Source organism: Thamnophis elegans, chromosome 2 (genome assembly GCF_009769535.1).
Source record: "Thamnophis elegans isolate rThaEle1 chromosome 2, rThaEle1.pri, whole genome shotgun sequence".
In the NCBI taxonomy this organism is placed as follows: domain Eukaryota; kingdom Metazoa; phylum Chordata; class Lepidosauria; order Squamata; family Colubridae; genus Thamnophis; species Thamnophis elegans.
Genome location: NC_045542.1, coordinates 82,758,192 through 82,773,883, shown reverse-complemented (window position 1 = coordinate 82,773,883; position 15,692 = coordinate 82,758,192). Strand labels below are relative to the sequence as shown.

At 34.2% G+C, this 15,692-nt stretch overlaps 1 protein-coding gene across 2 annotated transcripts in view; it reads left to right on the top strand.

Annotated features, from left to right (window-relative positions):
- Positions 1–15,692, top strand: part of RAD50 (RAD50 double strand break repair protein) — a 44,018-nt gene that overhangs the window by 22,641 nt on the left and 5,685 nt on the right. For both annotated transcript variants that reach the window (XM_032211268.1, XM_032211267.1), the window contains exons 19-24: positions 726–818; positions 926–1,039; positions 2,976–3,103; positions 4,841–5,065; positions 13,061–13,146; positions 13,757–13,899. In XM_032211268.1, the coding sequence (XP_032067159.1) occupies positions 726–818; positions 926–1,039; positions 2,976–3,103; positions 4,841–5,065; positions 13,061–13,146; positions 13,757–13,899 (789 nt within the window). The remainder of the gene's footprint in view (positions 1–725; positions 819–925; positions 1,040–2,975; positions 3,104–4,840; positions 5,066–13,060; positions 13,147–13,756; positions 13,900–15,692) is intronic.

The window sequence follows — 15,692 nt, the reverse complement described above, 5'->3', positions numbered from 1 at the left end:
ATCAGGTTGCGAGGGGTCCAACATACTGCAACTGTCATGTGGAAGTACCCTAGACCCTCAACCTCTGAAGGAAATGAAAGCAGACTACAGGAATCATTAGACAGTTCTTGCAATGAAGAGTGGTGAGAAATGAAATCCTTCAAATACGTATTAGAATTGAAGAAAAGAAGTTCCTGCCTTAACCATTTGAAGAAAGGTGTTGCTTCATTACTTAATGCAAAATTTCTGTTTCAAAAGATTTGCTTAGCTTTAATATTAGTCTATTGCATAATAGCTATGGAACAAGAAACATTTATCTGTGCTAAAGATTATTAGAAAAGCAGTTAAGAATAAGTTGCCAGTTCTACAGTTATAAAGCTGTCCGGCATCCACGCTTGAAATGGTACTTCCCCAAAGGATGTTATAAAACCCTTCCCCCTCCACTTATCAAACATTACCAAGGGGCGGGGAAGAAAATAATAACCAGACACCTGTAGATCTTCACAGTAATCTTTGCAAAAATCACAATTGAGCTATAAGGAAAAATCAACATTTTATTTCCTACGATCTGAGCAACATGTTACAAATTTCATATTGTTTCTCTTCAAAACATTCTGCTCTAATTAAGGTAAGGTGCAGTGAGAACCTACAGTGTTTTGAAATATATATTACTTGAACAATATTTTCTATTGATTAATATATTTATATTTCTTAGAATCAAGCATACTTCTTATGTATTTTAACAGATAAATGATATTAAAGAAAAAGTTAAAAATGTCCATAGCCATATGAAAGAGATTGAGAATTATATCCAAGAAGGGAAAGAAGAATACAAGCAGGTAATTAGCAAAAAGCTAATAAATAATAATAATTTTCAGAAAGTTTCATCACAAGATTTTACATGTAATTTTGAACACTAAAATGTTTATTTATTTTTCATTTGTAGCAAAAGGAATCTGAACTGGAGGAAGTCACATTTCGGGTAGTAGATTGTGAGAAAAAGAAAGAGAAGATAAATAAAGAAATGGGAACAATTAGGCAAGATATTGATACACAAAAGGTACCTTTATCTCTTCCATTAATCTAATAGTATAATGCATAGTTTCCTCCACATTTTAGTAATACTTTAATCTGAAATGTTAATAGACAAGAACCACTGTGATATCTTAGATATCTTAGAATTGCATCATATTTGCTGATAATTATTATACAGTTTAATAAAACAAGTGACAGTGATTTAACTTGTGACTTTATAATGTAATTGTGCAGTGGTTGCAATAAAATCCTCTGATACTTAAGAAGTAATTGAAATGAAGCAGAAATGCCTCCTATGCTTTATCATGGGGGTACAATTTACTAGTAATCTCATTCAATCTTGAATGTTATTTCAGAAAATAAACTGTGTTCTATTTATTGAATGGCAATCATCAGTACACTAATTCTGTCCTTTGGAACTTGCTTTATTCTTTATTGCTTCTGTAAACCTAAATACAATAGTATGAAATTTTAAAATGATTTATGTTGCTTGAATAAATATACTTGAATGAAGCATTTGGCTGACATTCACTTGTGCAGAGAGACTTGCTTATCTATGTGCTGCCTTATATGCCTCAGAGTCTCTATGGAAAGTAAAGAATAAAGAAGACTTATTCTGCGGTGGGAGTATTTTTTACTGTTTTAATGCGCAATTTGATTCTACATATATCTTTCTATTCTGGACATGATTCTTCGTGCGCAATGCGATTTCATCTGGGGGGAAAAAGTTCAGTTCTGGTGTCAGTTAAATTAATAATAGTTAAGACATCAGGTACCTTTGAGTCAGTGTTGACTTTTGATTAGTACCTTGTTGTAGTTTATTTGGCAAGATTTTAGAAAATGGCTTGCCATTGCTTGCTTCCCTAGAGTTGAGAAACAGTGACTGGTCCAAGGTTACAGTGACTTGTCCAAGTTGGTTTTGAGGCTAAGGTGGGATTGGATTTCATAGATTCCCACCTGATGTCCTAACTATTGCAATAATTCACTTAATGACTACAATTGGAATTGGAGTCCAGGTCATTGAGCAAAGTGGTAGTTAAGCCCATGTGACTGGAGAAATTTGGCCTCTGTGAATGATTGGATTTTAGCTTGTGAGGCATAGAACTGGGAGTATTTCTCTGCCTCTGAAGAGTTGTGTGCAGAGGCAGGGATAAAGGGGTTTGGGGCTCCAAGCATTCTTGAATTTCGGATGCCAAGGTTCAGGCAGAACAAGAGCTAGATGTCTTTGTCTCCCTCCCTTTTTGGGGCTCTCTGCAGGGATTGGGAGAGAGGGATTTGGGGCTCCATGCATGCTTGAATTTCAGCTGTGGCAAGGACCTCTTTCATCCAGCTCCCAGAGATGAAAGGGAGTCTTGCTTAAAGATGATAACAGTTTGCAGCCTCCCCTACTGGCTTCCCCATTAACTTTCTGGGAAGGTTGGCAGAGAACGTTGCAAGTTGTGATCACATGACCATGGGGCACTTGGCAATTGGACATGGGTGTGAACAGCCAGATCGCAATCATCTGACCGGGGGGGCAGGGCTGTGTGCAACATTCTGTGGTAGAAGTCCTTTATGGGGCATAAATAACCATTTCCAAGGCCATCATAATTTCAAACTGGTGTTAAGCAACCGATCATTAAGTGTAGATTAGCTGTTCACCAAAATAACTGTCTAAAATAATATATGCACCTAAAAGATTAAAGTAAAGCTTAAAGAGTATTTTTGAACAGATTCTCAAACTGTGAGTGGACATATCTTTTTTTAAAGCTAATTTGGTTTACCCATGCAACTTTCTCTGGTTAAGTCATGAAATTCAAGAAATTAAAATTTGTTTATCATTTTAAGGGATCATGATGTTGCAGTCTTGGAGAATATCTGATAACAGCTCCTTGTTAACAAAACCCATTACTTATGTTCTTCTGATTGTAATGGGATAAAATAGTATAGAATAATTCACTTTTCATTTTATTTGAATTTAGATTCAGGAACGATGGTTAGAAGATAATCTTACTTTAAGAAAAAGAAAGGAAGATCTAAAAGAAGTTGAAGATAACATAAAACAGCTTTTGAAGGAAATGGGGGAAATGCAAGTACCACAACTGAAAAGGTATATCTTGCTTTATAAAGAAAAATCATTTCTAAAGCAAAGGCATTAGACCTCAAGTATTTGCATTTTAAGTATTTTTTCTTATGTGGTCACAAGTATCTTTGTAGTGTCTGCCTAGTGATAGAAGACTCTCTTGTAAACCTACTTTTTTGATTAGATGATTCTCTTCTCTCAATAATTGTAGCATGAGCAATCAACTTGACTGATTTCAGACCATGTGTTTGTGATAACTAAATAGTGCTTCAGTGTTTCTTCTATTGTTTATGCTCAACATGTGGTATCGCAAGGCTCACTGCCTCTAATGTTGATATCTCTATTGATTTGTTACCATGATTAAGCATAGATCAGATGTAATTTCTACATCATTTCTATAGTTGTAAGCTTATAGTTATAAGGCAGCTGTTAATTAGAAAGAGTCTGGTGGCACCTTTTCTGACTATTTTTATGAAAAGACATAAGTTTTCATGAGCTGCAGTTCATCTTATCAGAGGCATATCATGGCTAAACAGCTATTGTAATTCTTGAAATATAATGAGACAAAATTATTTTCTGTTGCTTGACAGGGCACGGCTCAAGCAAACAGGTTCAGGTTACAAGTAAGGGATCTGAAACTAATGCTGAGAACATCCTGATATATAAATTGTTATAAGCTGTTTCAACCGTGAAATGCTGCCTCAGAAATAATGTTTCAGCAGAGGTAGAATGGCCATATATCACTATAACAAGCAGGCTCGCTTCCCCAAACCCTAGGAGAGCCTAGGTCTCCTGACTGCCAGATGATCGGATCAGAGGCCTAGTAGTGACCTATGGATAGATCACTTAAGCTTCCACCGCCCTGGTGTTTCAGAGCATCAGGGCTTCTCACAGCCATGCATTTAGACTTGTTTGGAAGCCTCTTCAGCATTGGAAGGTGGTACTCAGGCTAAGGCTAAGGCTAATGTAACTGGACTCTTTTCCCTTGCTCGGCTGTTTTTGGTTTTGCAAAGCCATTTGCTGCTTGTCTGCTCCTTTTTAGCTGGATGGCTCCCCAGGGCCTCCCCTATCCCTGAGACACCATTTAATGACTGCCTCAGGGAGAGCAGGATTGAGGGGGGGTGTCATTAAGTGAGGCCATCTCCCTTTAATGGCCATTGCAAATTGCCACCATAATGAGCAGGTTCCATTTCAGTCATAAGTGGAGGACTACAGACTATTTTATCTTTAAACTGGAACAGTGATTAAAACTACAGATCAGTTAATGGTAACTATGGCTTTTAGATATTATGGGAAACATTTCCCTTATGAAAAATATGATATGTTAAAGATGTAAGGTAATTTATTGTCATCTATGGTTGAATCATGTTTGCATATCAGCTATCATGAAGTTAGTGACTTTCTTTGTATCTTTTTAAATTTATTTTCCTTCTATAAACCAAAATCTCTGATTTCAGAGATTTGAATGCACTCAGGCATTCAGTCATAGTGCCTTTACATTATTAATACACATGTCTGTTAAAATGTCATTTCTTCATCCCATTTTATACTTTAACAGTTTGTTTTTCATTGTATTATACTTCATTTAAAATGAGGATTCTTGCTTCTTTCTGTTGAAAATGTCCTCTCAATTTCCATAGTGCCCTAATTCCTCATGTACATTTCTTTTGTAATCAAGTAGGCAATACTTTTTGCTCATAATTTTCTGTGCCCTGGAAAACTAATAATAAAACTGTAAGTTGATCTTTTTTTTTTTTAACTTAGAAATCAAAAACATTTTGAAGAAAAAATAGAGGATTTGAAAAGAAGCCATAGTTTGGCACTGGGTCGGCAGCATGGATTTGAGGAGGAGATCCTGAGATATAAAAGAGAGCTGAAAGAACAACAGTTTAAAGATGCTGAAGAGAAATATAGAGAAATGATGATAGTTATGAGGACCACAGAACTGGCAAACAAGGATCTTGACATTTATTATAGAGCACTGGATCAGTGAGTAACGTCATATACTCGAAATAGTTCTATTTCAAACTAACCCAAATAACATTTAGCTGTTCTTTAATAAATCATGAATATATGTACAAGAGCTTATTTGGGTGGATGGGATGAATATGAAGATATTGTCTGCAAAAAGTATCTCTATTTAAATTTTGGAAACCTAGGATCTGATTTTTGGCTAGTTCTTATACCTGCTAAAACCCAAGTTGCAAGTATGTTCTAGGTTGCAATTAGACATGCATACTTGGGTTGCTAAAACTGAATAAACTCTGTATACTCTCATATATTGTTTAGGTTAGGGTGAATAATCTATATTTAAACTCAAATATAGCCTACCATATTTTTCAGAGTATAAGAAGCACCGGAGTATAAGACGCACCAAGGTTTTGAAGAGGCAAATTAAAAAAAAAGTTTTTTCACTCTGCAATCCTCCCAAAAATGCCCCATTTTTCACAAAAATAGGTCCAACCCCCCCCCCGAAAAATGGCATGAATAGCGTTTAGGGGGCTTGCAGAGTGCGGGGGGGGGGGGGCAAAAAGGAGCAAAAAACCGGACAGTTTTTCATAAAAACGGGTCAGTTTTTTGTAAAAAAAAAAAAAAAGGGCATGGATAGTTTTTAGGAAGCTTATAGAGTGCTCCTGGGGGCTGGGGGATAAAATTAAGCAAAAAAACGGGCCATTTTTAAAAAAGCTTTCTAGAGACTCTAAAAGCTTCCTAGAGGCTATGAACAGCCATTTTGGTGAAGGGGAGGGGTTTCGGGAGGCAAAAAAATGCTGTACTCAGTGTATAAGATGCACCCAGATTTTCAGCCTCTTTTTTGAGGGAAAATGGTGCGTCTTATACTCTGAAAAATACGGTAGTCATTATTAGCAGACAAGACTTTGCATATATTTGGTTTTATTTTAGTTTATCTTTTTAATCTGCTACTGCTCATCCACATTTAGAATAAAGCAGACCTACAAACAAAATGAATAACAAAATATTCATCACTCAATTAATTTGTTCTATGAAAGCCTCCTAAAAGCTATGCACGGCCATTATGGTGAAGGGGGTGGGGTTTCAGGAGGCAAAAATGCTGTATTCAGTGTTTAAGATGCACCCAGATTTTCAGCCTCTTTTTTCAGGGAAAAGGGTGCGTCTTATACTCCAAAAAATACGGTACTTTTAGATTTCTGCACAGAATGGAGGGTTTGACTAGTTGGCCTATAACATCCCTTCCAATACACATTCTATATTGTAATTTTGTTCATCGTACAGTAATAGACTTTGGAGTGTGGGGTAATGTCTATTATATTATCGTACGTTAGAGTGTTGTAATTCTTTTGTCCTTCAGTTTGGAACCCTGAAAAATAAGGAACTGCTATGTCTATAATTAGGTTTGGAGAAGACCTGGCAGATCAATATCCTGGTGCTTCTGCAGTCTTTCATTAAAGTGGTTTTGGATTATTGTGGCACTAAAACAATGTGTCAGAAATTCCCATGGTCACATGATCAAAGTTTGGATACTTGGCAACTGGCATGTATTTATGATGGTTGCAGTATCTCATGGTCATGAAATCACCTTTTGGGATCTTCTGAATAGGAAAATCAGTGGGGAAGCCAAATTTACTTAACAACCATGTTACTAATTTACCATCTGTGGTGATTCACTTAACAACTGTGGCAAGAAAGGTCATAAAATGGGGCAAAGCTCACTTAACAACTATATTGCTTCAGAAATTTTTGGCTTAGCTATGGTCATAAGTTGAGGATTCCCTGCATTGTGGCTTTTGTCAGCCTAAGGCTGTGGTTCTCAACCTTTTCCTCTGTTATCCAAAACTGCTTATTAGAAAGTCTTCTCAAACTTCCAAGGACTAATTGTAAGCTCCTTCCTTAAGTACTGTCATAACTTTGATTGCTAAACAAATGGTGGTAACTTAAAGATTTTTATGTCCTTTCTACAAATTACCATTGGTAATTTCATAGCTTTTTATCTTAACAAGAATACTGTTAGGGATTTTCAAATATATTTTAATACACATGGCGATCTTTAAGTTAATTTAAATGACACTCTTGTGATAGGTAATGGATTCATAAAACCACTTTTACCCAATTGGAATAATTTACCTACATTGGGGAAGTATTGGCTTAAATGAAAAGAAGCAACTTATGAAATCAAAAACTAAACTAATAACTTCTTTTTTTATACTCCAAAAAAGGAAATATTTTTTATTGTAATATGTTTAAAAACATGATAAGATTAAACATGATAAGTAAATATGCTTCTCTTTCTTTTTGTTTATCTGATATATCCAAAATATGCCACTTCGTTCACTAGTAAAAAATAACCATGAGTCAATTTGATATTATCAGGCAAAAAGCTGCTATAAAATCCTGTGTTACAACGGAAGCATGACTAAATATAACTAATGACAACAATGAAACTAAGAGTTCTTGGAACACCTTTGGGCTTCATTACACCATCTACCAAATTATATTTTCCATTATATATTTTCTATTTGTGCCTTTGCTATTATTATAATTATAAAAGTATAGCCTAGAGGTAACTACATAATTTAAGTGAGCATCCAATCATAATTATAATGGAATGATACAAAAGCTTTTCTTACTGAGAAGGATTAGTAGCTATATACCGTGTTTTCCCAAAAATAAGACAGGGTCTTATTTTCTTTTGACCCTGGAAATAAGCGCTTGGCCTTATTTTTGGGAAGGTCTTATTATTTTTGAGATGCAGGAGGCGGCGAGCGTGGTCACCTCATGGCTGCTTCTGTGTTGCAATATTTTCAGGGAGGGCTTATTTTAGTGCATGTGCTCAAAAGCCCAATTGGGCTTATTATCTGGGGAGGTCTTATTTTGAGGAAAACAGTAGGAATAAGATTTGCATTATTAATATTTCAGCCTCTTGTTAGCGTAACATAGTTATGTAGTTCCATATAATCAGATGCACGAAGTTATCATAAATATATGATTTGACAGGAAAAGCATAAATAATTAAGAAAAATGAGATATATACAGTAGAAGTACAAAAATAATTATCATGATTAATGGTAGGTAATTAGTTGTAGAGTAACCGAGATTTGAAGGCTTAGAAAAGAAAAACCTAAAAATTCAGAATGGGAAATGTCCCCCACTATTTTTTTCCTTCTAAAGTTGAAATAGTTTTAAAACACTGTTCACAAATGAAATATTTTCTTGTAATTAATAAATGGAGAGAGAGCACCAGCAGGGCAGTTTAGCCCTCAAGTGCAAAACTCTATCATGGCAGTGTTGCTTTCATTAGAGAAGAATTCCATGCCTGATTTGGATGTGGCCTTCTATGTTTCTGATTTTTTTAATCTCAAATGTCTGTGAATCTTCTTTTCTGTAGGCCTCACAAGGCATAAAAAGTATATGCACATACACATATATGCACATACGGACAGGAGTGCAAAAAAAGTTTTAAAACTATTTCAAAGTAAATCCTAGTAGTAAATTCTTTTCTGAATTATACTTTTAAATTGTAAAAAGTAATTCTGTTTAGTTTAGAGAAACATGATAATATTATGAATAAAACAACTTTATTATAGTATATCTAAATCAGTGATTGGCTTGAAATGAAGATTATGTCAGATAGATGTATTTTAGTTTTTCCAGAATTTGAGTTTGTTTGGGGGGGGGGTTGTGTGAAGTTAACAAAAAATATGGAAGATGGAAGAGCCAAAGGAATTGATTTACCGTATTTTTCGGAGTATAAGATGAACCAGAGTATAAGATGCACCAAGGTTTTGAAGAGGCAAATTTTTAAAAAAGTAGGTAGGTAGATAGAGGAATACAGAGGGAGAGAAAGAGAGAAATACAGTAGGTAGGTAGGGAGAGAAAGAGGATAAGTAGGTAGGTAGGTAGGTAGGTAGGTAGATAAAGGGATAGAGAGAGGGAGAGAGAAATAGAGAGAGATAGAGAAATACAGTAGGTAGGTAGGGAGAGAGAAAGTGTATGCGTAGGTAGGTAGGTAGAGGGATAGAGAGAGAAATACAGTAGATAGGGAGAGAGAGAGAGAGTAGGTAGGTAAGTAGGTAGATAGGGAGAGAAGGAGAGAGAGAGAGAGAAAGAAATATAGTAGGTAGGTAGGGAGAGAGAGAGGGTAAGTACGTAGGTAGATGTTTCCAGGTGTATTTATCCATGTGCTGGAGAAGGAAATTGCTGATAATCTGCAGCATCTAAGACTTTGTTTCTGCTGGCACAGAACTTGATCAATCTAATTGTCATCAATCAAAGAACTTTTCAAAAGAAAAAAAAAGTTTTTTCACTCTGCAAACCTCCCAAAAGCAGTCCTTTTTTTTCCAAACAAAAGGCATGAATAGCCATGGGGGGCTTGCAGGGTGCTCCTTGGGGGGGGAGGGCAAAAATGAGCAAAAACCGGTCCATTTTTTGCAAAAAAAATGCATGTATAGCCTTATGGAGGCTTATAGAGTGCTGCTGGGGGCTGGGGGGGTGGTGGCCCGTTTGAGCGGGGCTTCGGGAGGAAAAGTTTGCTGTATTCAATGTATAAGATGCACCCAGATTTTCAGTCTCTTTTTTGAAGGAAAAAGATGCGTCTTATACTCCAAAAAATAAGGTAAAAAGTGTTTTAAAGATTGAGGAAAAAAGTGAAGTGCCTGGGTATTACTATGACTAATGTGAATTATATGTTATTTCAGAACACTTATGTTGACATGGAATGATATTAAGAAAGATATTCTAAGATGGGAGAAATTACAGTTGTCATTTTTAGGGAATATTTCAATGATAAAAATGAAAGTATTCCCTAGAATGTAGTTTTTGTTTCAAACAACATGTATTTTGAAAAATGATATGCCTTTTTTATTATAATTTTATTACAATTTTTCTTTTTTCCCCATCATACATTATGGACAGAGTGTTGACTGGGTCACATTTTATACATCCCATTTATAATCATAATTTCTGTAAATTCTAATCTCCCCACTTTCATCAATATTCATCTCTTTTATATAATCTTTTAATTTTTCCCATTAATTCATTTAAGCTTACATATCATTACTAAATACCTAATCTTTACAAATCATTTTTTACTATAGTTTTACTATACCAACTTCAATCATTATTCTCTTTATATATTTCTTTATCTTTTCTTACTCAATTTTATATAGTTAACATCACTATATGCCCTATATTTCAGCTTTTTTTTGTCTTACATTTTTCCAATGTTTATCCTATTTCTTCTTCTCAGTGATATGCCTTTTAAGCAATGAAAGAAAGACGTAGATTTTTATGGCAAGGGAAAAAGTCAAGGGTTAAATATAAATATAAATACCTCCAAGATGCAAAGGAATAAGGAGGAATAGGGCTGCCTGATTTGAAAATGAATTTTGCATTCTGCTGCTTGATTTGGATGAAGGAATGGGTGCTGCCGAGAAATAAGAGAATTCTAGCACTAGAAGAACACAACCTGAGGTTTGGATGGCATGACGTTCTGTGGTACAATAAAACTATGGTTTTTGTAGTTTTTAAAGATCACTATATTAGAAATGCCATATTGAGACTATAGAGTAGATATAAATTCAGACTGTGCCCAAAATACTTTAAGGATCTCAGCATTTTATAGATAAGAAATAACAAGACAGATGGTTCATGTTCAAAAGCATGAAGAATATAAGATGAAATCAAGAGATCACTCGACTTCAGAGGCATTTAGTTTCAATGGTTTTCATATGCACAGTTAAGAGAAAGATTTAAAATAGATAACAGGGCATTTTGAATTAATTGGTACAGGACAGAATTTGAAATTGAGCTATGCACAAATGATTAACATGTAATTGCTAAAATAAATAAACTTTTGTTAAAACTTGAAACAGAAGAATAAGTGAGAGTATGATAAAATGAGCTAAGAACTTAAGACCTAATATATTGCTAGAACCAGTGATGTGCGGTGAAGTTTATGACTGGTGAGGCAGTCCTCTCCCCCGGCACCCCACTGATTAAAGTGCTTTCTTTCGCCCACAGCAGAGTTCAGGAGAGCGAAAGGTATAAAATAGTTCAGATTTCTGTGGTAAATATGGAACCTATGAAGTGTCTATCATACCTGGTAGACTGCAAAAAAGCCAGAAAGGTTTGCTTCGAATACTTACAGGCAATACAAAGAAACATTAATATCCAGTCAAAACCAGAACTCTTCTTGCTGGGGCTATTAAATTGAAAATTAAAAAAGACTTATGGAATATTGGTTTTATATATAACTGCTGTGACATTATTATATGCAAAGAAAAAATGGAAAGACCCTGAAATTCCCACAATTGAGAAATGGCTTGTGAGCATGGCAGAATAAGCAGAGAAGACAAAAATGATTTGTTTAATTGAAGAAAGGACAATAACTATTAGTGACTGGAAACCCTTTATGGACTTTTTGCTTTAAAAAAAGGAATAACATGAACGTAATTTATAGCTTTCATTACTAGAAAGGGTAGATTATGGAATGAAGCAAATTATGGTCTACCCTTACAGAGAGAAAGAGTAAAATATAAATGCATTTATAACTGCTGTTAAGGTTGGAAACTGCTTGTTTATATTTTTTCTTTTCTATCATTTTTCTTTATTTTTTTTCTTTCAAAACTTGAATGGTTTTATTATTTTAAAACTGTTCAAAAGTAAAAATTATATATATTACAAAACAACATTTGGGACAATTTTTTTTCTGGGGAAAAAATTCTTTTTTCCTCCATCTGGTTTAAAAGTTCTGGAAATTAGTATTAGCTTATAATGTGTCAAAAGAGAATTTATTCCCCTGCCATGTTGATTAATGTCTCTTTTTTCCAGGCAGTAAAAAAAAATTCTTTCAGGAAATAATGTTGAACATCTTAATGAATGCAGGGAGTCCTCAACTTATATCAGTTCATTTAGTAACCGTTCAAAAGCATTGAAAAAGACCACTTAGGACCATTTTTCACACAACAATTGCATGACTGTCCCCACAGCCATGTAATCTAAATTAGGATGCTTGGGGAAACAAGATTTACTTAACAACCCAGTTACTAAATTAACAACTGTGTTAATGAAGTGACTCACTTAACAACTATGGCAAGAAAGGTTATAAAATGGGGCAAAATTCACTTCACAAATGTTTCACTTAGTAACAGAAATGTTGGGCTCAATTGTGGTCGTAAGTCGAGGACTACCTATATAGCTGAGCTATTTTATATTTATATGGATATTTGTTCAAAAGTAGCCATTTTAAAGACAGAATATCTTGAGATGGTGAAATGAAAAATCCTGGCTTACTAGGCAGCTCTTGGCAAGGGAGGAATGACACCAAGTTAATGTTACATGGGCATAAACCAGAGACATTTAGCTGTCTTGTTATATATGAATTGTGCTGTATTAATTACCTGTTTTTTTATTTGGCATACCTGGTCAATAATCTTTTTATATTCCAAATGTGTCCTAATAATTATATGTTTCTGCTTCTGTAAGGAGGAAAAATATTTTGAAGCGCACATTACTATTACTGTAATAAATAGTATCCTTTAAATACTTCCTGATTAAATTTATTACTTTAAAATCAAGAAATTCTTTTAAAGATTATTTTAAGCGGATGCAGAATGCTTTTAATTTGTTTCTACTTATGGCCTTATTTCTGATCAATGTTAAACAATGAATGCCTACTCCATAGTCCCAGTCTTTGTATAGTGTACTTGGATCCATGAGAATAATGGATCCATTTTCTGTTAGATTGTGATGTCATTTATTTGAAAATTGCTGTGACATTTATTATAGCATCTTCTGAGAACATGTGGAGGTATCATATAAGATTCAATATATGGAATTTTAGTAGTGTAGTTTCTAGGCAATAGTCTTTTTATCATGCTTGTAGCAAAACTTTTTATATAGCTCTGGCATCTTTCTTGAATATCAAAGCACAGCAATGCCTGATCAGAGTATAGTGAAAGCAAAGGAATTTAAAATTTTAAAGTCTGTTTACTCTTTTCCATCTCTTAGAGCAATAATGACATTTCATAGCATGAAAATGGAAGAAATTAACAAGATAATTCGTGACCTGTGGCGAAGCACGTACAGGGGACAAGGTACATACAGAGTATATATTTGCAGTAGGTTTTATCCAGGCTGGGGGAGTATTGGAGATAAAATTTTGAGATCATTTTTCTTTAAGATAAAAATAGATTTATCATTCATTCCTAGAGAGGTTATATAATCTTTCATAATAAGCAATATGCCATTTCCAGTTGAGTCATCTCAATTGATACATTTATATGAATTCTTTCCTGTTTCTTGCCTTCTTACATTATCATCATCTTACTCTTAACAGATTTCTATATATTGCATTGCTGAGTTAACCAGAATTCTGCATTTTGAAATTTCTTTTAACTTTTAAAAAGTAATACCTTTCGCATTTACATTTCTGGAAAAAAAAATTGTGAGCGGTGCACAGTAGTTTGGAAAATGTATTCTCCTTGGCTAACGGATGCAAAATGAAAATGCATAATAAGTACCTAAACAAGATCTGGAAAAGCTTTTGACAAAAATCTGAACTAATGTAACTATATTGTGGACAAATGACTTATGCCTATGTGGTAATAGAGTGGATTTACTCCGTAGATAATGATTAGAATGCTTTAAGGAAAAGAAAGTTGCTTTGGCAATTAACTACATAAAATTGTTTTTTCCCCCCTAAAGATATTGACTATATAGAAATTCGGTCTGATGCTGATGAGAATATATCTGCTTCTGACAAAAGGAGGAGTTACAATTACAGGGTAGTCATGACAAAAGGAGACACTGCTCTAGATATGAGGGGCAGGTGCAGTGCTGGCCAAAAGGTATGTAGTATTGTTATCATGCCAATTCATTGATTTGTAGACATTTATACCAGCAATAGGATCTAGAGCACCGGTATCAAACTTACCGCGTCACGTTGCCATCATGTGATGTTTTTACAATGTTTTTTTTCCCTTTGCGGAGCTTGGTTGGTCATGGCTTGTACATGATGCATCCAGCCCATGGGTCTCCAGTTTGACACAGTATTTGTTGAAAAATTGAACTCAGAAATAGTGACCCCACAATTAGCGAAGCACCGTGGAATGAAAAAGAACAAAGAATTAATTCATATTTTCTCCCCAGGTAAAGATTTATGGAAAACATACAGTACTTATTAAACCCAATGATCTGTACAGAGCAGATAAAAGAACTGCATTCAGATGATCCTGTTTGTGTTTAATTGGAATAAGACTCAAATTGTCATTTTGTGTAAAGTATCCATCAAACTATAGTTTATATTCTTCTGTACCTAGAATTATTTGTTTTAGAATAGTTTTAATTCTCAGCTTCAGATCATCTCTGCTTCCAAAGCATTCTAATGTGAGAAACACTGAAGATGTTTTTTTAGCCCATTTTTTCACATGAGCATTGGAAAGAGTAAAGTGGTTACTTGGAGCAGTATAGTTTGCATTATCTATAACAGGGATGTCCAAATGTGGGAAATTTAAGACCTTCAACTTGTGAAGTCCACAAGTCTTAAAGTTCCCAAGTTTGGATATCCCTGGTCTATAGAGATTCTCAGTCATTCAGCTCATAGTTGACTCAAAGGTGCTTTTTCTTTTTCTTTTTTATTAAAGTTTTTTTTAATTTTCAAAACAAACACAACACATAAAATCTTCCCTTTTTACATACTGTAGAAAGTGTATCAGTTGATTACAAAAAACTTTTGTGCATCTCTTCCGTAATCATCAAGCATAATTCATATTAACTCAAGTATTTTAACTCAGATATTTATACATATTACCGTCATCATACCTCCGTTTTCATTTGACTATAGTTGTTTAAATGTCTTTCATCATAAAATATACCAAGATTTAATACATTACCACATATTGGCATTACATTTACTATTTCTAAAATCCTCCAATGACACTAAATCCTTATGTCCTATTCTAGCTAAACATCCATATATTTAATAACAAAGTTTTCTATCCTTCTTTCCAAATCACTGTTTACAATTCACATCTCATTTCCTTATATTGTACACATACATACATACATACATACATACATACATACATACATACATACATACGTTATTATCATTATCCCTCCTTTATTTGACTATATACTGCATCATATCATTTTCCCCCCAGTAATCAAAACTTAACCAAATCTAAATTAATTCTATTATTATTATTATTAACCTTTATACATAATCCAAAAGGGTTTCTAATCTTCCTTTCATGGGTGCCATTCAATATTCATATCAGGTTATTACTTATCATAACACTACACATTGTATACATTATTATCATTATCCACTATTTATTTAACTATATCTCCTATCACTAAATTTCACTAAGTTTAGCTAGTTTTAAATTATACTCTTCCATCTATCAACCTGTATCTTTCCAGTAACAAAACAGTGTCATCTCTTCTGCCATTTGTGGCATCAATCCTCTAATCATCTCCTTAATCAGCTTTGTATGGATTCCTCTTAGCAACTCTTTGCTTATAAGATCTCTCATGTAGTTTCAATGCCCTTCTTCTGTTTCCTTAATCTGCTTATATTTGTCGGTGATGTTATCAAAACTATTGCTAATAAGATTTCTTTCTTTAAGACCATAAATTC